This window comes from Rhinolophus sinicus, chromosome 2 (genome assembly GCF_057876585.1).
Source record: "Rhinolophus sinicus isolate RSI-liver-muscle chromosome 2, RSI-T2T, whole genome shotgun sequence".
Classification (NCBI taxonomy): domain Eukaryota; kingdom Metazoa; phylum Chordata; class Mammalia; order Chiroptera; family Rhinolophidae; genus Rhinolophus; species Rhinolophus sinicus.
In genome coordinates this window covers 72,003,912-72,025,619 of record NC_142502.1, presented here as the reverse complement: position 1 = coordinate 72,025,619, position 21,708 = coordinate 72,003,912, and the positions used below count along the sequence as shown (strand labels likewise).

Sequence of the window (21,708 nt, the reverse complement as noted above, 5' to 3'; positions counted from 1 at the left end):
ACATGAAATGGGATGGCAAATCTTAAGTCCAGCTGTCTCAGGTCCAGCAGGACATTTTCCATGACGAGTTGCTAGGCATAGCAATTATACAGATAGGCTGTCAGTGTACCTTGCATCAATCTTGCTTATGTAATGCTACAAGTGTTTTTAATCTCTGTGCCCATTCCCAACTGTGTATACATGTAAACCTATCTACCCTAAAGATCTTTTCCCATTTTTACAAACTTCTAATTATTCCAGTCATTTAAAATGAAAGCTGATGGCATATGGGTTCAGCATAGGTGAAATGTGTAAATAAAAATTAGTAATACTAAAATTATTTCTTCTCATCCTTAGGGTTAGACGCACCAAGTTACTTGTCCCCAGTTCAAGTTCTCTTCTTCACCAAGGTTTATAAATAACCCAATTCACCTGGTCCCTGGATTGGAACTGAGGACTACGTTTATTTTCCCCTTGGTATTATGTACTGTAATCAAATCCTTGAGAACAATTACCAGGCACCAATGTCTGGAGCATACAGATTTTTAAAAAGTGGACTATCTATAATTTGAACTTGTTAAATTGTATGTGCTCTCTTATATTTTTTCCATTTAGCCAAGTAGATTGTAAACTTCTCAAGAACAGAGATTTGATTTTCTTACCAATCTCCGAGAACTGCTTAAATGGGGTAAACTGTTAACAGGTGAATTAGTGGTGTATGAGTATTGGGTGATAGATCTAGAACACATATGGCTCTCCAAAAAAACCCAAAGACTCCCATAAAATACTCATAGATCCTAAAGTAGATGCAGATCCTTATTTGCATGTCATAGTGTAATTTCCTTTCTTTACTGGATCATTCCATCAACATATACACACATACCCAAATTAAACAAACCAACCTTTGATTTCAGTTACTATTCCATTTCTCTTCTTCAAAATAAAAGATTTCTTATACTTCTCTTCCCTTCCTTTTCTAATTTTTTTAAAATCCCATTTTGGGCAGGTTTTACTGCTCATTAGAATCACCAATAGCTTCTATGTTGCCAAATAAACTGTCACTCTCAATTTTCATCTTTTCCATCTATGGGCAACACTTAACATGCTTGATCACGCCCTCAAAATATACTTCTAATTTTTTATTTGGAAATAAACCATAAATGCAATACAGTATAACACGTCCGCTGTACTTTGAAACATCATCTTAAGGTGGCTTCCATATACTACTCTAGATGGTTCTATTTCAGCAGCTGCTACTTATAGTTTTCTTTCCTGGATCCTCATCCTCTCAATCTCTACATTTCAGAACACCGCCTTTTGTTCTACATTTATCCATTTTGTGATTTTATCCAATGCCACGAAACACCATTTGTGTGCTGACAACTCTCCACCCTGACCTTTCCCTTTAACTCCAGATATCTTCACTTAGATGTCTAATGAACATCTCAAACTTAACAACCAAAATGGAATTCTTTCCACTATTTCTAAGAGTTCTCCTCTGCAATTTTCTTCAAGCCCCAAAATCTTGGCTACGCCTTCAAAATATGTGAATCTGATCACATCTCATTATCTACACTGCTACCACCACTCCACGCCAAGCCATCATCTCTTGCGTGCATTACTGAAAAAGCCTCATCTGGTTTCCCTGCTTCTACTCTTCTATTCAGTTTATCTTGCACACAACAGTGATACTTTTAAGAATTTAATGACTGCTTAAAACTATTTTGTTCACTGCTATATCCCCAGCACCTAGAATAGTAATTGGCATGTAGTAGGTATTTGGTTAAGTGAATAGTATATATGCTGAAAAAAAAATGGACTTATTTTATTGAGTATAAAAATTCAAAAATTCTTTAATATTCATTGTACTCTTTTCAAACATTTTTTCAGTCCCAAGTTTCCTCACTCATTGTCTCCTTGTTCTTGCTCTACAAATTATGATTGTCCTGACAGGAAAAAAAAAAAAAAGGCTGAATTTGCCTGGGTGCCCGTCAAACTTTACTGGATCTTCTCAGGCACACTTGAAATTTGTTACCAGATTTGTAAATGCATCCTCTGAAGCAGGATGCATTGAGGATAGTTATTCTCAAAATAGGTTCCTTTCCAAAACATCAGTATGAGGTTCTTTTGTAATATTAGAAAAATTATTAGCAATGGCTCTTCATTTGAAAAAATACTTCCTTCAGAGGGTTCTTGAATATTACAACAGAACTGGCAGTACATTTAGATATGAGGTAGGTAATGGTTAGCTTGAGTCTTGTCAATAAGCTAGGTTTATGGTAATCAGATATAAAAGTACTCAGCGGAACTATTTCACAATTACTGATGCAAAGTTACCCAATCACAAAGTTACTCAACCTTTCTCCTTTAAAAAACAAGATGTCAACCTTTACTTTGATCCTGTCTATAGCATCCATAAACAAAAAGCAGAGGAAAACCGGAAGGTTTTATTATTATTATTATTGGGGAGTATTGGGGAACAGTGTGTTTCTCCAGGGCCAGTTGTGGAGGGTGCAGCTCATCTCCAAGTCCAGTTGCCGTTCTCAATCTTTAGTTGCAGGGGGGTGCAGCCCACCATCCTATGCAGGAATTGAACCGGCAACCTTGTTGAGAGCTCACGCTCTAACCAACTGAGCCATCCAGCCGCCCCAGAATAGAGTTTTGTGTGCTTGGGATGTGTGTATTTTAATTCTGGAACCATGCTTAACCCACTTCCAGTTTTACAAAAACAATATAGAAAAGCTTCATGTGAAGTTTAATGTGTAAAAACTGCTAGTTAGATGAAAGTGGCATTTCAATACACTTCTCTATTTTGATTATTACATAGTTAGGCATCAGGAAACACTTGGTTGTCAATCAATTGCTAAATTATTTTATTATTAAATAATTTATCTAATTGCAAGCCTCAGTCTTTTCATCTTTAAAGGGGTTGGACTAATGATCTTTATCTCTGGCTCTAAAATCCTTATGTGTGAAAAAAGTTTCATAAAAAAATGAGTTCACTCATTGTTGAACAACTTAGCGACTACCTACTATGAATGTAACACTTAGCAATATGCTCAGGGGAAATCTTTTTAAATCTCTGACCTTCTGGAACATATAATCTAATTAAGATGATATACACATAAGAGTAAATTATGATGCAGACATAAATGAATTTCTGGTAACTGATATAGCAAAAGTTGCTTTGGGAAATTCAACAAAGATAATGGTCATTAGGAAAGTTTTGAAAACACTGGATTTTTACAAGGTCCAGTAAAATTAGAATGGAATAGAAATTAAAAGGCATTCCAGACAGTGCAAGAAACAGATTAATAACCTGGATTTAGAATTAAGCATGATCTACTTGCAGGAACTATAAAACAGAGGCCTAGATGGAGTGAAAAGAGAAAAAAAATATTATTGTAGTTAAGAACTGGGAAGTCAGCTCCTAAATCTGTCACCTCACAGGACTAAAGGCAGTTTCAGTCTATTTATACCTCAGTTTATCTGTAAAATGAAGATAATAGTATCCTTCATCATTGGGTGGCTGTGAAGATTAAATAATATGATCCAATAAATGTTAGCTATTATTATGGAAGGAAAAGTTGGTTAAGGAGAAATAGATCAACAGAAGAAATATCCATGCAGAATGTATAGCATATGAAGAGGTGAAGAGAGGGGGAACAAATGTCTTGGGGAATTGTAAAGTTTGGTTGGCAGGAAAAATGGAGTGTGAGTGTGAGGCAACAGTGGACAGCAAGAGTAAGACTTTAATGATGATATTAAATTTTATTCTGAAAGTGCCTTACAGCCATTTAAAGGTTTAAATGGCAAACTGTCAAGATCAGAACTCTATTTCAAGATCATTCTGGTAGAAGTGAATGCTGGATTGGACATGAGTTACTAGGGACAGAGCCCATGAGAAGGCTTTCATAATAACCCAAGGAAGAAAGAAAACCTGAAACAAATCAGCCACAAAGAGATATAGATAAAGGGATGTAGGTAAGGGGATGGATTAGAGCCAACTATAAGGAAGTACCTTCAAAAATCAACAGACTGTAGTGATTTATTGGATTGAGAAATTGGAGAGGAAAGCAAGGTTTATGGCTTAATTCATAAGGTGGTCAGTGATACCATTCACTATATTGAGGAATATAAGAGAAACACCAGGCTAGTATGAGATGATTCCTGTTTTGGCCTTATTAAGCTTGGGAAATTCAAGGACAGTCCAAGACAAAATCTATAGTGAACAACCTAGAGCTCAGGAGAGATGTAAAGGCACAAGAAAAGGTAACAAAATCAATGGCAGTAGAAATGGTGAGAATTTAAGATTGCTTGGAGAGTATTTATAAAGTGAGAAAAGGGCCCAGAATATTATCTCAAAGAATTCCCAACATTTTATATGGTGAGTATAACTGAAGGATACATAAAGGAGACTAAGAAACAGGTAAGTATTATAGAAAGAAAATCAGGAGAGTTATACACACAGAAGCCATATGCTAAGGATAAAGAGGAAAGGAAAAATGCCAATATATCAAATGAAGCAAAAAGTTCAAAGTAAGGGAGAGTTCATTTGATTTGACAAAAAGGCATGGGAATTGTTCACTGTGCCATTTTTCCATACTGTGTGCTAAATGCTTGTTACCTATCACACCCCTTATTCCTCAAAACAAAATGTGTCAAGTGGGTATTAAAATCCCCCTTTTACTGACTAGGAAATGGTAAAGCAAATGGTTTAGATTAATCTGAAGATACAGTTTATATCTATATGAAATCGCCAGGTCAGCCTGCTTCTAAAACCCCCACTCTTCCCACTGAATCTTTTGGACACAGATGACAGTGAACAGAGTACAGTGCAATCATGGGGTTAAAGCCTGGCAGAACGTGCAGATGACAGTAACATACAAACTACTCTTTTACAAGCTTTGTTGTGAAAACGAAAGACAACACACCCCAGGGATTATTTTAGACCACAGATTCAACAACTGCAATTTGACATGTATTTGTGAGGCTATTTTTTCTGCATTTCTGGTCCTTGAAACAAAGTGGTGTATCAGTCTTGCCAGTTACAAGTACGGTAAATTCAATCTTCTTCCACATTACCGTGGACAAAAAAGCTTGTGACATACAAACAGAGAAGTTCCCATTACTATCACTTAAAGTACATAACAAGTTTACCTTTTAAGATTTTGGAGTGTTATAAAATCACCAAAAGGTGTTTCTGGTTTAAGATAGTAAATTGGCCCCAAGAGTCTCTTTTCCCTCTCACTCCAATAAAATGAAAGAAATTGAAAGGGTATGAGGTATGAATAGACTTTTAGATGAATCTAAAAGTGAAAGAAGCCAGTTTTAAAAGGTTACATATGGTATGATTCCATTCATGACATTTTAGAAGACAAAACTATGGGGACAGAAAGTAGATCAATGGCTGCCTAGGGTTACGGGTAGGACAAAGAGTATAAAGGGACAGTCTAAGGGAGTTTTGGGGGTTGATGCTACTGCTCTGTATCCTATGATGGTTACACAAATCTAGATACGTCTTAAAACTCACAGAACTGTACACTATAAGACAAAAAAATAAAGTTAATTGTATGATCATCTAATACACTTTTTTTTTTTTTTAAAGATATGAGCCCCAAAGGATGGGAAGTAGAGAGGAGATAGAAACAGAAAAGGGACTTTAACAGATTTCTGGAAAACAGAAAGCAGTTGGGATATGACTGAGCAGGACAGAGGGAACTGCAATCTAAAGGGACTGCAAAGGGGATACCTGTGAGAAGCATGCTGATTGGTCCCACAACCCTGAGAAGCTCAGATTTGGATGTACAAGTTACAGCAAAGAATGTAGTCAGGCCTGAAAGGTACAGGCCTGAAAATGGCTAGCTGAAAATCATACAGCCCCTGACTTACCCCTCTCAACCAAACAAATACGATCTCTCACCTCCATCACTATCTCCCACAGGTAGAAGACAAGAGAACTTTTATCTGGAGAAAGTAATGGGAGACAACTAGATGCCAAGGATATGCAGAGGGACAGGTAAAGGGAAGTATGTGCGAAATGGAAAACCGAAGGTGAGGTGGAGAACAAGGGAGAAGCGAGCGATAGCAGTCATAAACGGACCCTCCGATCGAATGAGTGGCTCCCTGACAATCATTCCCAATGCAGTGTTTCTCAAAATTCAGTCCACCTACAGCTGCTGACCCACCAACTATTTAGTACTTGTCTAAGCTCTTCATCATGAACGGAAACACGTAATTCATTGAGTGGCATTTATGAGTTGCACTGTATACTATCACTCGTCAAGCACTGCCCACAAAAAAAAGAGCTTTCATTTAGTCTTTGGGGTCCATTCGTATACGACAGATTGTTGAGACTAGCCAGATGTACAAGGAAAGTTGCCTACATGAACAAGAGAAAAAACAACTAAACAAAAATCGCAACAAAACTCAGTGTAAACAGAGTAGGAAGGAAAAACAAAAATGTATATGCATTTACATATATCCTTAGAAAAATATTTTATTTTTGAACTAACATTAACATGTTTTAGAAACAACAGAAATAAAGGAAGTCTAAAAAAATTAAGTATTTTTAAATATATAAAAAATTCAATGGAAAGGTAATGTTCAAAAATCAAAATGAAGAAATCTAGAAAGAACAGAAACAACAGCATCAAAACAACTGGAGAAAAAGAGCAGAAAACTAAGCATCAGTCTAGAAAGTCCAATGTCTGACTAGGATAGGATTAAATTTCTTAAATGCAACAATGAAAGCTAGAAGAGTGGAGTCATGCCTTCAAAACTCTGAGAGAAAAATATTTTTAGCTTAAAATTGTATATGCAGTCCAACCATCAATGAAATGCGAGGGGAGTAAGAACATTTTAGACATGTAAGAACTCAGAAAATGTGCTTCCCATATACCACTTCTCAGGAAGATTTAAGTGTCTGAGGAAGTGCTACAGTAAACAACACAGTAAACTAGGAAAAAGCAGGAGGTCATGGAATAATAGCTGTGAGGCCAGACAAGAGAAAGAGCAATACAGATTGGCACGAAAGACAAATTCAGAAGAGAGCTCTCTACAGTAACAACAGTGAATTAGATAATCTGATATTTGGGGACAAACACCCTTCAAAACTAGTGATAAGAACATGGTGAAACTGACAAAGAAGTTGGCAAAAATGTTAAGACATGTTTCCAGAAAGTTATGTTAAGTGTTAAAAATCTGGGGATTATTAATTCCAGGAAAAATAAAATTAGGCAAAATGTAATCATGGTGCACTGCTTTGCTTGGCAGTATACAATATTTTTTACAGTCATAATTAAACAATAGCTAATGCTTTTGGTAAATAGTATATGACTATAATGGGAGAAGGGGAGGTATGCGTGTTAGAGAGCTGAATTATCTGACGACATTATCAAGACAATAGCAGCTAGAACTGTTAAATCAAGTAATAGAATAAACATATCATTTAGACACATTAAGATAAATACCAAAAGCAACTTTTGGAGTCAAAATGATTCTCTGGCAGGTAAAGAAAGTTGGGACAAGGACCACTATTGTTCATCACAAGGCCTTTAAATTTTTTTTTAACTGTGTACATTTTCCTTTGATAAATATTACAGATACATAAAAGCAAATAAGATCACTATGGTCTGATTTGATTTTAGACACATTTATTTTGAAATTTCAAATGACATTAGGAGAAATGTGATTTTTATGTTTACTGAATGGGGTATGGGCTAAAATGAGGCTCTAAAACACTGTACTAGATCATCCAAACTCTACAACAAACACATGCATCAAAATTCTTCTTGAAACAGCACTTACTCTTTGCACCTTCCAATTAAAATCACCATGTTCATGAAGAACAAAACTTTGCATATTAACCAATAAAGCACCATCCTATAATTCTAAGGCAGTGTTTCCATGAAGATAGGTGAACAAACAGCATACATTAACCCTACCTCTCAGCAGCTCCTCTTTCCTAGTTTGGCTTTTCATTTCCTCTGTGCCCTGTCTACTTCATTATTTTTATCATTCTTGCCTCTCTACCACTTCTTCATTTTCTGTTTACCAGACATTTCCCTTGATTTAATAGGAAACATAGCCCATCTGCCTATAACCCAGGTGACAATTTGACCACTTCCTGGTAAGAACAGATGTTACTCAGTAATATAGATAAATCTTGCAGTTAATGCTATTGTAGTCATTTATATATATATATATATATATGACACACACCCGGCAATCAAATCTATGCATGGAAATGTTAAAACTTTGACTCACTCACCCTGAGTTAAAATTTAGCATTAAACATTAGCAACAACATCGGGGGCACTGCTATTTAAGTAAGACACTTGAACATAGCAAAATTAATTTTGTTTGTTTTTATTAATACAGAACATACTAACAGAAAGTTATTTTACTGTAATCAAGGTTACAAATAAACTTACTAACCAATAAACAAATAATATTCCTTTGATTCTCCTCCTGGATGAATAATTCTCTATTCCGTAAGTTAGTTTTATCAATTTATTTTAAAACTATCTTACTATTTCAATGAAATTTCTTAGCTTTTACTAATTAAATAATTCCTTCAATTGAGAAACTTCATATATCAAAATACTTCCTGCAAGTTAATGCATTCTTCAATCCCTTCTACTTAACCTAGTTGTCTTAAAATGCAATGCTTCTTTGAAAGTTAAATATTACATCAAAAGCTGAGCATAAGGCCCATAAGGAAGAAATGTTTTCTCTCCTCCCATACTTCACAGAGGCCATATGAATATTCCCCATTCTTCATATTTACCAACAGGAATCCTTTAGAGCTCAAATGGCAGGAGAAACTGAAGCTATCAATGTACTTATAAAATAGATAAAACTCCAAATATATTTTAAGATTTCGTCTTCACCACAGATGAGAAAGTATTGGAAGGGTTCTTCAACTTTTCTGTAGCAGCATCTTTGGTCCCCCAATTAGAAAAAGGATGCAGAATGGCAGTCCTCACATTAAACGGCAAACTCAATCTGAAAAGACTAGCTAAAATCTCTCTCCCCCAGTGATGTATCCCAGAAGATTAAACTGCCATGTGCAAGAGGATCGCTTATCAGAATAAATAACAATATTGTGAAGGACAAAACAAAGAATATTTTTAGACAAAGAATACCCTATGCACTCAGAAATTTCAGGATAATCATACATTAAGTATGTACATTAAGTACCCCATGCAAGTAATATCCTACCAGTTAAAAGTCATTATGAACTACAAGCCCTTTTAACTGAATTTCACGTTATACAAAACTTAAGAAGTGTGGCACATTTCTACTATTAACCATTACATTATTTTTTAAAAACATATTAATCAAAATTGATACATTACCCAGACCTTCTGATTTGAAATATAACTGAAGGAAACCATTACAAACTCTTAACAAACAGGCATTCTTCTATACAAACATATGAGTAAAAAAAAGAAATAGCAATTTTACTGCAATTAAGCCCTCCAATTAAGACATACATTTTCATGCATATGAAAAAATAAGTTTACATTCAAGAATAAGTTCCATAGCAAACAAATTACAGCATATATTCAATAAGGAATATTAAAATAATTCCAGTTAATAGAAAATAAAATAGCTTCAACCATATATATTATAATTCATCATGTACATATTCCAAAATCTCCAGAATTTAATTAGGAAATTTAAAGAACTTTTTAAAGTATGTCTTAGGAAATTCAACCAAAACAATTGGTGCCTTAACGAAAGAGAAGGTGTGTATACACATCCATATTTGACCTATATGCAAACATTGAATATAGAGAAAATGAAGGTACTATTTTCCAAACTTTCTGCAATGTCGTATTAGGACTTAAACCAAAACACTTACCTGAAAAACAAAAACAGCTTGAGGTATTTCCAATGCTGAAGCAAATTTCTGAATGTTAAATATCACAAGAATGAAAACAGTCTCCTATGAACATTTACATCTGGTTTACAGCTGAAGGAGAAGCTCAAGATCTGCCAAGAAGTTTTCCCATCTCACCTATGTTCTTTCATCCCTTATGAAGTGTAAGCTTCAAGGGAAGTGATCACATGTAAAAACATACCAAGTGAGTTGGGGTTCTTAACTACAACATCTTAAACAGAAAGAGGAATTTTAAATTCTCCTGAGACCTAGTTGACCTCTTCAAACATGAGCATTAATCCCTATGTTAGACAAGGTAAGCATGTCCTTTGAAATCAAAACTAAGCTTCACAAAGACCTGTACTGGAGAAACTGAATACATGAGCCACCTCACCAAAGATGGTACTTGAAGCCTTTACACACGACACACGAAAATGATGAAGTGTTTTATTTAGATTTGGTCTTTCTTCATCTTTTTGTAAGTCTGAATCCTGAAACGTTAACAAGTCATTATATTCATACATCTTGTAAACCCTTTCTTCACACAATAGGCACACATATATAGCACATATGTCAATATAATATTATCAACACAGCATAAACATTTAAGCAGTAGACACACTTCACATGAAAGAGGCTCTATGCATCATATGGCCTACCTCAACAAAAAGCAAACATTAGAATGCCACTTCAGCAGTTACAGTGCTGATATGATCAATATAGCTAGTTTGTTTTATACCCGTCATATATATTCATAACTCATCCATAAGGAATAAGCAAGGACAAAGACTGTTCTTTAAATAAAAAGTTATGTGCCAACTTCAAAAAATATACTAACCAGACATCGGCATTCAAAAGCTAGGTTGAATAGGACTGGCCTTGATGCACATGCAGTAATTTTGTTTTCAGAATATAAAATTAAATGGTAATGTCAGCGGTATTACTACTGTTTCTATATTTATGATTAATTACTAGCAGTACAACTCCCAGAAGGAAGGAGATGGATCCAATAGCGATGTAAGCAATCCCCAAAAATGGATTTTTTCCTCCCATCCATGAAATAGTGCTTAAGATCATCCGTTTTCTTCCATCAAAAGAATGGACAGGGTAATCTGAAGAGTGTATAGGAAGACTTTTCCATGTCTAGTTACTTGATTTTTAAAATACAACTTAAAAAGTTGGCATTTAATTGCTTGTAATTGCATTTAATTGACATTTAATTCATTGGTATAATTCTATGATACACAGGCACCTTACTCATATATGTTCTGAATCAAAATCATTATATAATTATTATCTTGAAGAACTGATTTAGCAAATTAAATGTTAGTAGTAAAAGGCAATATAGTTTGCAAACAGAAATAATCAAATCTAACGGTTATGTTGTTTCTCAGGTACTTTTGCTCTCAATACACGAGGGGCAAAAAGCCACAAAGAAATAAAATAAGAAAAAATATTTCAAATGAACAGCAGTGAAATCCAGAGAGGAAGAGAAGGTTGACAGACCAGGAAACAATGAAAGAATGAAGGGATTAGAGATCTTTGTGAATTCAAAGAGCATGTGTAGCAAAAGTGTAGTTATTTAAATATGAGAGGACTCAGAGTACAGGGTAAAAAAAGTTTTAACTTGCTGATTTGCAATAATGATAAAACTCATGGTGTGACAGAGAGGTGATGGCTAAAACAGAGGTGAAGGGTGGATTGTTAAAGAGATTTAAGAAATGGGACACCAGTATATTGGATGAGCTACTGTGTTTCTCCGAAAATAAGACCTAGCCGGACCATCAGCTCTAATGTATCTTTTGGAGCAAAAATTAATATAACACCGGGTCTTATATAAGAGCCGGTATTATATACTGTATTATATTACATTTTATATTATATATTATATTATGTTATGTTATATTATATTATATTAATTATATTATATTATATTATATTATATTATATTATATTATTATTCCCGGTCTTATATTATAGTATATAAGACTGGGTCTTATATTAATTTTTGTTCCAAAAGACGCATTAGAGCTGATGGTCCAGCTATGTCTTATTTTCGGGGAAATACCGTATCTACATGGACCAAGTCTAGGATTTTAGCAATAGTTAGACCTGAAAAGAAGACAGAACTAAGTTCTTCTGTGAAAGGTTTACAACCTTTCCCAAAGCATCTTTTGAATCAAGTGTTAGGTCCCATCTGTTTCTCTGGGATACTGCAACTCTCCAAATGGCAGGCTCAGCTCTACTAGTTTCTTAAATCCACTTACACTGATTGAGGTAGGAATGATGACAAGAGCTCTAACTAACATACTCTGGGGGACACAGTCTCAAATCATCCATGCTAGTCTCTCTGTATCACAAACCTAAAAAATGAGTTTCTTCCCTAATTCTAATATCTAGTTCCCACCTTATAACTAATTTTGATAATTAACCCTTGATGCTTTGCAGGCCCATACTCCCATCTTATCAATCTTCAAGATATTCTACAGTCTCCTGACAGTTCTCTCAATGCCTGGGTTGCAAACTGTCTGTCAACGAAGAATTCCTGAGTGTTCCGATGACTTTCCTTTATTGTACTCTAGGCTTCAGTTTTGGATACTGTGACACAGCTGCAGTCTACTTTAGCGATAGCCTCAGGATAATGTTCATTCTACCCGCACCTAAACTGGGTCTGTCTGTCCAAAACTACTCTTATGTGGGCTGAGTGTCAATAAGTTGATCACTTTCAGGCTGTCTCTATCAGGTCATATTCAGTGGTGTACTGCGGTGCAAAATCAAGAGACTAAGGATCCAAAAAGACCATTACTCTGAAATGAAGTCTATTATTAGGTTGGTGCAAAAGTAATTACGGTTTAAAAGGTTAAAAATAACTGCAAAAACTGCAATTACTTCTGCACAAACCTAATAATTTAATCATTTACTACTACTCCAATATAAAACCAAAACTATACACTTATGGCTAATTTGGATTATGAAAAATCAAAAGTGCGAACATCAGCAAACATTTAAAGGCTAATATTTGGGAAACTTTTCATTCATGAGATATACAAGAATGTGCTAGATATTAATCATGTAAGGACTTTGTTTAGAATAAAAGGTAGTGTCCAATATTTCCGTCTTAGGAAAGGCTGCATCTAGGCTGATATGGATTGATTTAAACTAGCTAGGGATGCAGCCTATAGTGGTGGTTGATGATAAAAATCATGGCCTTTGGAGTCAAGAGCTTGACCATGAGCCCCAACCCTTCTACTTATTTCCTATGTAAACTCGGGTAAGTGACCGTATTTTGCCATGCATAATGCGCACCACATTTTTGGCCCAAACTTTCAGGAAAAATCTTTCGTTATAATTTTTTAATTCAAATGTTTATTTGTTTACACTTAGGTACTTGTTTTTGTATTATAAAGAAATTTTAGCATTTATTTTTTTAACATATTATGGTACAAGAAATTTTATGTAACAAATAATACAAAATACAAGAACAGATACAAGGTACAAGAAATATTATGTACTGGTAACAAATTTACGATATTTACCTACCATAGAAGGCCAAGAACTCTTTGTTGTTACAAGTTCATCGTAAGTTCAACAAAACCGATTATCCTATTCCAGGGTATTATTTTGCATATAGATATCATTATTGATTTCTAGAGTTACACTTTTAACTCACAAGCATACATAAAATAATTTAAAACATTTACATATTTACGGAATTAGTACTACCTATGTATAATGCGCATCGTTATTTTTCCCTCACAGATTTGGACAAAAAAGGATGCATTATACACACAAAATACGGTACTTAAATGCTCTATGTTCCTGTATCCTTATCTATGACATGGGGATGATAACTACCTCATAAAGCTTGAAGTAATGCATGGAAAGTACTTAGTACAATGTTGACATACAGTCAGAAGGAAAGAAATGATATTTAATAGCACTGAAAAGTACATCTAAATTATTAATGTGGCACAATCCAGCTAATGATAAAAATGTTTTGGTACTATGAACAGAGCAATAATTAGAAACAATTACGTTGATATGAATTAACATACCTGCTAATTTGTAATATGTAAAAATACATATTAAAACAGCCCAGTACCACCAACACTTATTCAGTGTTAGGTATACTCATCAGCCTTTGCATTCAGCTCAGTCACAATCTCCTTTGTAAAAATATCTAGCTTACTGGTAAATCTAGCACTTATATCTTACATAATTTTTCCAAACAAGATGCTTGAACCGTAGTACACAGTATATAAAAATTTAAGACATTTCTGGAAGGTATAAATTAAAAGATACTTTCTTATATATATGAATACACTTTATAAAAAATGCAGAGATCAAAACTAAAACACAAAGTAGCATACCACATAACTTAGATAAGGTTGGACTACACTCTTTGAATTCTATAAATCTGGGCACATGCCAAAAAAGGATACTGTATGTGATATTCAAATAGTATTGTCCAGCAGGTAATGTTGGATGTAAATCACTTTTCCGCTCTATTAGACGATATAATTTACGAAAAGTAGGTAATGCTGCAGTACGCATCCAAACAATAAAATCCTCATTTATGAACCCGTTATTATCTTGGTCAGAATCCAGCATGTATACTGGTTTAACCCAGTTTACTGGTTTTGTTGTACCTTAAATAGGAGGTGTGGGAATGGGGGAGACAAAATATTCAGTTATGTTAAGAGTTTCACTGAAAATTCACACTCTAATAAAAGAAACATATGCAATACACAATCTGAATATTTTTCTCATTTTCAAAGGTATAAATATATTTATTTTCTAAGTCTTCAAATCTAGAGAAAAACCAATTCTTTGTGAAACGATGTAACATAATTACATAGATTTGATTGATATCTCAATTAAGAGAATACTGAAAACAGGCTATTTAGAGTATATACCAAAAGGCAGATTATTTAATGCAAAGATATAATGGTAAAAAACATTACACTGTGAAATTAAAGAGGCATAGAAATAAAAATAAATTTGGATTTATAATTATAATAAATTGGGGTTTAAAAGAAACATTGTTGCAGTTTTAAAAGATTATGGCTAAAATGCTTCTAAGAAAAACCAGATAAATTCAAAGTTAAAAGTACATATTTCCTTTAGAATTTCAGTACATTAGAACAGACTACATATTTTACTTTACCGTATATGAAGATAAGAAAAGTAGTTGTTTTTTAAAAAGCATAAACTTCCTTAAGATTCTAAAGATAGAAAATTTTAGGTACTTTATTAAAAATCCTAAGTTTACATTATGTTTTAAAGACCCATTAGTAATATTTTACCTTTGAATCGTTCTTCTAGGGGGATGTCTCCTCCAGGGGGATTTCTGAATTTCACATTTTTATCTGTCCACCAAGCAATACCTTTCTTTTTCAAAGGAATAGATGTCAAATAAGATCCATTGCCGACCAGAAACAATTCTAATGTATCTAAACATAAGAAATGGAAGATATTGCTAAATATCCATTGAAAATCTATAGTACCTGCTTTACTCTATGAGAAATGAGGATCTGGTATTTGCTCCCAAAAGTGGTTGTTAACAGAGCAGGCATATGATGTACAGTTGCTCAATTATTTGTATGTGAATTAACTATTTTAACTTTATAATCCCAGATGGACTTTTCTTCCCTCAATACAGTTCTAGGTCACTTTCCTATATGGCTCGCTGATATGTTATAAGGTCAAATGTTTTAATATTAACCCAAATAAAACAATTTGCAAGGTAAATCTGTCTCTTCTGCTTTTCTTTAAAAAAATGCATTCTGTAAATAAATAGCTTCTGAACTATCCATTTCTCTATTTGCAGTGTCCAATACGGTAGCCAGTGGGTACAAGGCTACAGAGCCTTTGAAAATAATAGCTGGTCCAAATGAATATGGTTTATAAATGTATAATATACATTAGTACAAAAAAATAGAATATAAAATCTCAATAACTTTTATACACTACATATAATTTATGTTGAAATGATAATGTATGGGGTATACTGGGTTCAATAAAATATACTATTAATTTCACTTGTTGCTTTTTATTGTTTTTAATGTGATGACTAGGAAACTTAAAATTATATACATGTCTCACATTTATGGTTCACATTATATCAGAAAGTGCAGCTCTAAATGATCAACTGTAGCTTCTTTTTAATGGTATATGTATTCAAAGTTGGTGGGAAAAGAAGCCTGGCTTTTATTTTATCATATATGAAAGAGGGAAGTTAGCACAATGTCTCTCCTTCTTTCTTCCCAGAAACAGAAATTTATTCTTAAAGTATAAGAGCTCTCAAAAGGAAGTCATAAAACATTACAATACCCCACTGAATTACTAATTGATATATTTATCTTAAGGTTGTTGAATTTCTCAATTTCATTCATGTTTACTAGACTATCAAACCCGTAATTAGATTATATAATTCAAATATTCCTAATTATATGTCTATATGTGTATTTTGTATCTATATCATACCATTAAACATGCTGTTGGCAATAGCTCCGCAAGGAGCAATTGGTTTGTCTTCATTTCTTCTATAAGGCTCACATTCCTTACTGGGATTCTGATGTTAAGAAGGAAAAAAGAGAGAAATTATTACCCAGGCTTCCAGGAGAACTGTGAGCTAGCCCTAATCACTGATTAAAAATTAAATCCCTACATGTTTCTCACTTGTAATGCATATGAGTCTGTATTATAAATAGACTATAAACAACGTCACGTTTAAATACTCAAACATATACCTTAACATCACTGTATTATCTTTTTAATGTAACTTTTCTTTGCATATATTTTGGCATACAGGTATATTATCAAATTGACTTTTTGATTTTCATACCAACACAGAAATCATAACCACAAGAAAAATTAAGAAGCAGCCTACTGTCAATCTAGTTGTGACATAATGAAAGGAATCTTAATTAAGCCGGAAGTAAAGACACTGGAGGTTCTAGTTCCAGCTGTGTACTATGAGACTTTGGGCAAGTCTCTTGATTTATCTGGGCCTCGCTTATAAAATAAACATGTTCAACTAGATAATCTGGAATTTTGTAATCTTGGGTTAAATCCCATGCCACGGTAAAGAGTGAAGGAGGGAAGGAAGGAAGGAAAGACTAATACATATTCCTAGAATATACCAACCTTCTCTAAATTGTGCACCTGGGTACAAGGAAAACAAAATTACTGGCAAGTCAAGCAGCAATTACCTGTCCTCCAGATTTGGTCTGACATAACCCCTACTGAAGCTCTCAAGGAGCTACGGCAAAACCAAGTACGAGATTAGGTGCATATCTGAGTTGTCCTGTGACTCCAAGGCCACATTAAGCCATGTCTCAAAATACATAATCTTTAATATTTGGCTTCTCAGCATTTTTGATCCCTATGCCATCTAGATTTATAAAGTTAGAACTCTTGAGACTATGAATATAGACAACATATAACTGGTTTATTACTATTTGAGTGTTCTAATGAAAACTCTGATTTCAAAAACAAGGTTATCTTATGTAAATAAACTCTAAATAGGGCAAATATGTTCTAGCCATTAAATTCTTAAGCAAGTTTTAAAAGAAAGGGAAATATTATTTACTACCTGTGCATCGGGTACTGAACTAAGCAATGCTGGGTACTCTGCAGTAACTGGCTTAGGAAAGCCAATGAGTAAGTACCTAATATGTACCATGTACCATGCAAGGTGCTAGAAACGGGGGGAAAAAAAATGAAGTCGGTGCTTTTAAGTGGCTTACAATATAACAGAGGAAACAGATCTGTACACAACCAATGATACTATGAAATAAGAGCCATGATAAAGGTGTCTATATTCATTCAACATGCATTTATCAAATGCCTTCCATGTACTAGGCGCTGGCTAGACACAGGCTAGGCACTTGGTATTTGGTAATTGAAGGAATTCATGCTCCCTGCCCTCATAAGCTAACAGTGTAGTTGGGAAGACAGAAGATAAGTAAGTACACACATGTAATTATAAATTGTAATAAGTGTGACAAAAATGCTATGCAAGTAATTAATGGGGGGAGGACAGGAAGAGCTACTTTAGAATCTATGATAAGGAAATGTTTGTCTCTGGAGGTAGTATCATACAAGTCAAGACCTAGAGTAGGAGATAGCCTTATGAAGAGCAGGCAGAAGAGAGTTTTAAACATAGAGAACAGTACATGCCATTGAGAAAGAACTTGATATTTCTGAGAAGGTGAAAGGTAAATGCAGTTAGAGTACGGCAACAAGAAAGATAACATATGATGTGACTGGAGAGTTATGCATAGCTCAGATCATCCTGAGATTTTACTCTAACTGCTGGTAAACCATTGACAGATTTTAAGCAGAGAAGTGGTATTTATTCTTTTAAAGATCACTATAGCAGCTAGGTAGAAAATGACCTAGAAAAGAAGGGCAAGAATGGATGATGTGAGGAAACAGGTTGTTAAGCAAAGTGAGAAGTGACTTGGAACAGGATATGAATGAAATAAATATATAAAGACGTTATTTTGCATCAAAAGGCACTAAAGAAAACAGCAGGCCTTGAAATGAGAGGACCTCTAGGGAAAGAGTAAGAACTACATTCTAAGCAAATAAAATGTAAATGCCCAAGTGGGCAGATTACTTCTGCCACCAGACATGGTTAGGCAACAGCATACATGGCCCAGGGCAGCCAGGCCAAAGGTACATTAAAGATACAGTGTAAAACAATGACACTGAAGTGCTACGTTGATACTAGATTGTGAAGAATTTTACACATAGCGTTAAGTAACTTGGACTTCAACCTGTCCATCTCAAAAATTTTAAAATTTTTAAGTCACCTGGTCTTGAAATCATACATTTCAATCTCATCCAGGGATCAATAAATGACAGCCTGCAGGCAAAATCTAACAACTACCTGTTTTTGTAAACAAAATTTTATTGGAATACAGCTACACCCATTCATTCAATTATTGTCTATAGTAGCTGTTTCCATTCTACAATGGCAGAGGTGAGTAGCTACAATAGAGGCCACATGACCTACAAAGCTGGAAATATTTATCATCTGGCCCTTTACAGAAAAAAACTCATCAATCCCTAGTCTAGCCTAAAAGCTCTGCTTGCAGTTTGTTAAGAAAAGAATCAATTTCAGCTTCTTTCACCCTCAGTGAAGAGAGCTTGTATCTAAACAAATTGTGAATCAACCACCACTTCTGGGTCTTTGAACACAACCCATCTCCAACCCCAATCAACAAATTGAGAGTGGCTTAGGAACTTGGTGTGTCTCACAGAATATCACCTTCTCTGGATTTGAGTTCTAAAAATTGGATCCCACAGAGTATAAACGCCACTATTTTGGATTGCAAATATTATAGACCTAACCAGAATCTTTAAATAGACTTGTTATGTCTTAAGGTCCCCAACATCAAGAACTAGCAACAGAACCAGTCAAGACAGTCCAGAGCAGCTATATGCTTATCAGGACCATTCTGGTCACAATATGATCCCAAATTGCATTCTAAGAGATTCACCATTTTTAAGAGATCCTAGATTGCTCTGGGACTCTGAAGGTTTGTCGCATTGGCAGCAGTAACATAAAATACTTGTACATCAACCGCTATAGGAAGTTGAACAACGGTCAGGAAACTAAGATCCACTAGTCCACAGATTCCCAAACCAGGCTGGGCATCAGAAGAAGAGCTTATTAAAAATAGATTATTTTAGAGCTCCACCCCTGCAGACAATTGACATATTAGACTTCCAGAATCTGTGAATTAGAATTCCAGAATCTGTGTTTTCAAAAAGCTCCTCAGACAGTTTTTCAGTAACCTACCCTTTGGACTTGACTACTCAGGCTTCCCAGAAGTTAAAAAATCGAGAGCATGCATACATGTTCAATTCTAAAACACAATCTCAGAAATTAAAAGTAGTTTAGTCACATATTCTTATAATATAATAATAATGAACAAACACAAATAGAACAAATTATATACCCAGAATGCCAGGTCCATCAAAATTCCATTACAAATAGGTTAATAAAGCAAAAATCCCAATGACATTACCAGAAACGAGCAAGCAGTAATGTGTCCTCTGGCTGTAAGAAATCATTAATCTGTGTAAATTCCACGGGAAAAAATTTTTTAACTACAAACCTTCACTAAACAAACTGTAAGGGGAAAGTAACACTTTCATGTCATCCTAACAATATTAAAATTAACATTTCTAACTGAACAATTATCACATATACTTATTTCATAGGTACCACATTTTCTTAGTCCATCATTTTACTTACAAGTAAAGCACTAGAATCTCCATTTAGTTGACTATCATCTCGAGATTTCACATAACGACGATGGTTTTGATAGAAATTCGACAGTCCATAATACATAAATACATTGCCCTAGAGAAACATAAAGGGAAAAAAAAACTCATATAAAACTATTAAGTTTAAAATTGCGTCATTCATACATAAAAGCTATATAATTGTGGACTTTACTACTTCAAAATTTGTGAAAACTTAAAACAGGTACTGGGGTGAATTCTACCAGTACTTAGCAATACACAAGTAAAATGGTACAAATTTTAAGTTAAGGTTAAAGGTGGTATGTTACAAAAATCCAAGAGTAAATTTTGAAACCATCCTTAAAGACGTCAAAGAAGTACTATTTAGATATTTTTTTTAAACCCTATTCTAATTGATCTACTTTCAATTTAAAACTTTCTCTAATTCAGACTGGTCTTCAGCCAATTAGCATCAACTTTTCAAAGGGATAATGGTGAAAACTTCACTTTTTACCCAAGTAATTCTGAACATGAATTAGGACATAGTGAATTTCTCCACAGAATGCTATCTAATATTAGTAATTAATAATTAGTAAAGTATCTATGATAATGAGTCACTGTAATAATCAACAAAAGTATGTAAATGTATTCAGTGGAGCTAATTTGGAAATAACACTACAATTTGGAAATACACTACAATTACTTAGAAGGTGCCATGAAGCCATCTTGAATGACTAAGATTTTTAGAAGTAGCAAAAACATGAGGCTATTTTCTCCTTCATTTTTGCTACTTCTATCATCTATAATGTTATCCTCAATTAAAAGGAATGCAAGAAAAAAGCAATTCAGTAACACTTTAAGTATGCTTTTACTTGATTTGTTTTCATATATAATACAAAGCTTGATTTTCAAATGTCAAATTTATACAAACTTTCCCATTCTATGTAAAGAAAATGTTTACATGGAAACCATTTATTTATCAAAATTATATCACAGAAACAAAGAATATGCTTTAAAAAATATCAATTAAGAACTACAGTAAATTCAAGGGGGATCAAATATTTGGTGATGGAAGGAGAACTGACTCTCGGTGGTGAACACACAATGGGATTTATAGATGATGTAATACAGAATTGTACATCTGAAATCTATGTAATTTTACTAACAATTGTCACCCCAATAAATTTAAATAGAAAAAAAAAAAAGAACTACAGTAAACTCAACTTACAAACTGAAAGAGAGCCTTTCAATGAGTACTGAGACAAAAATAACTTACTTGAAGTTGTCTGAAAAGGCTTTAGTCCAGTGCAAAGTTTTGGCTTATGAAGGGACACAGAGCCCACAAAAGAATGAATGTGAAGATGATCGCCTTTGCAGAAGAGACGTTCTAAAATAACTGTTTTTTTTTAATGAGGGAGGAAACTAATGGAGCTTCTGAATCATTACAAGTCTCTTTCATTTCTTTAATTACGCCTGTTCTGACAAAAAGAACTTAATGCAACTTGATAGTTTGTCCATCACATGGAAAAAGAATAGAAGTTTTATTCTGTTTTAAATTTATAGAAGTTTTATTCCGT

The 21,708-nt window shown here is 34.1% G+C and overlaps 1 protein-coding gene across 1 annotated transcript in view; it reads right to left on the bottom strand.

The window, feature by feature from the left end:
* Window positions 1-8,333: 8,333 nt before the first annotated feature.
* Window positions 8,334-21,708, bottom strand: part of CDC50A (cell division cycle 50 P4-ATPase accessory subunit A) — a 35,860-nt gene continuing 22,485 nt past the window's right edge. The window contains exons 3-7 of the mRNA XM_019729606.3: window positions 20,142-20,249; window positions 16,355-16,442; window positions 15,175-15,321; window positions 14,311-14,517; window positions 8,334-10,980 (exon numbers count right to left, since the gene is read on the bottom strand). Of these exons, the coding sequence (XP_019585165.2) occupies window positions 10,787-10,980; window positions 14,311-14,517; window positions 15,175-15,321; window positions 16,355-16,442; window positions 20,142-20,249 (744 nt within the window). The 3' untranslated portion in view covers window positions 8,334-10,786. The remainder of the gene's footprint in view (window positions 10,981-14,310; window positions 14,518-15,174; window positions 15,322-16,354; window positions 16,443-20,141; window positions 20,250-21,708) is intronic.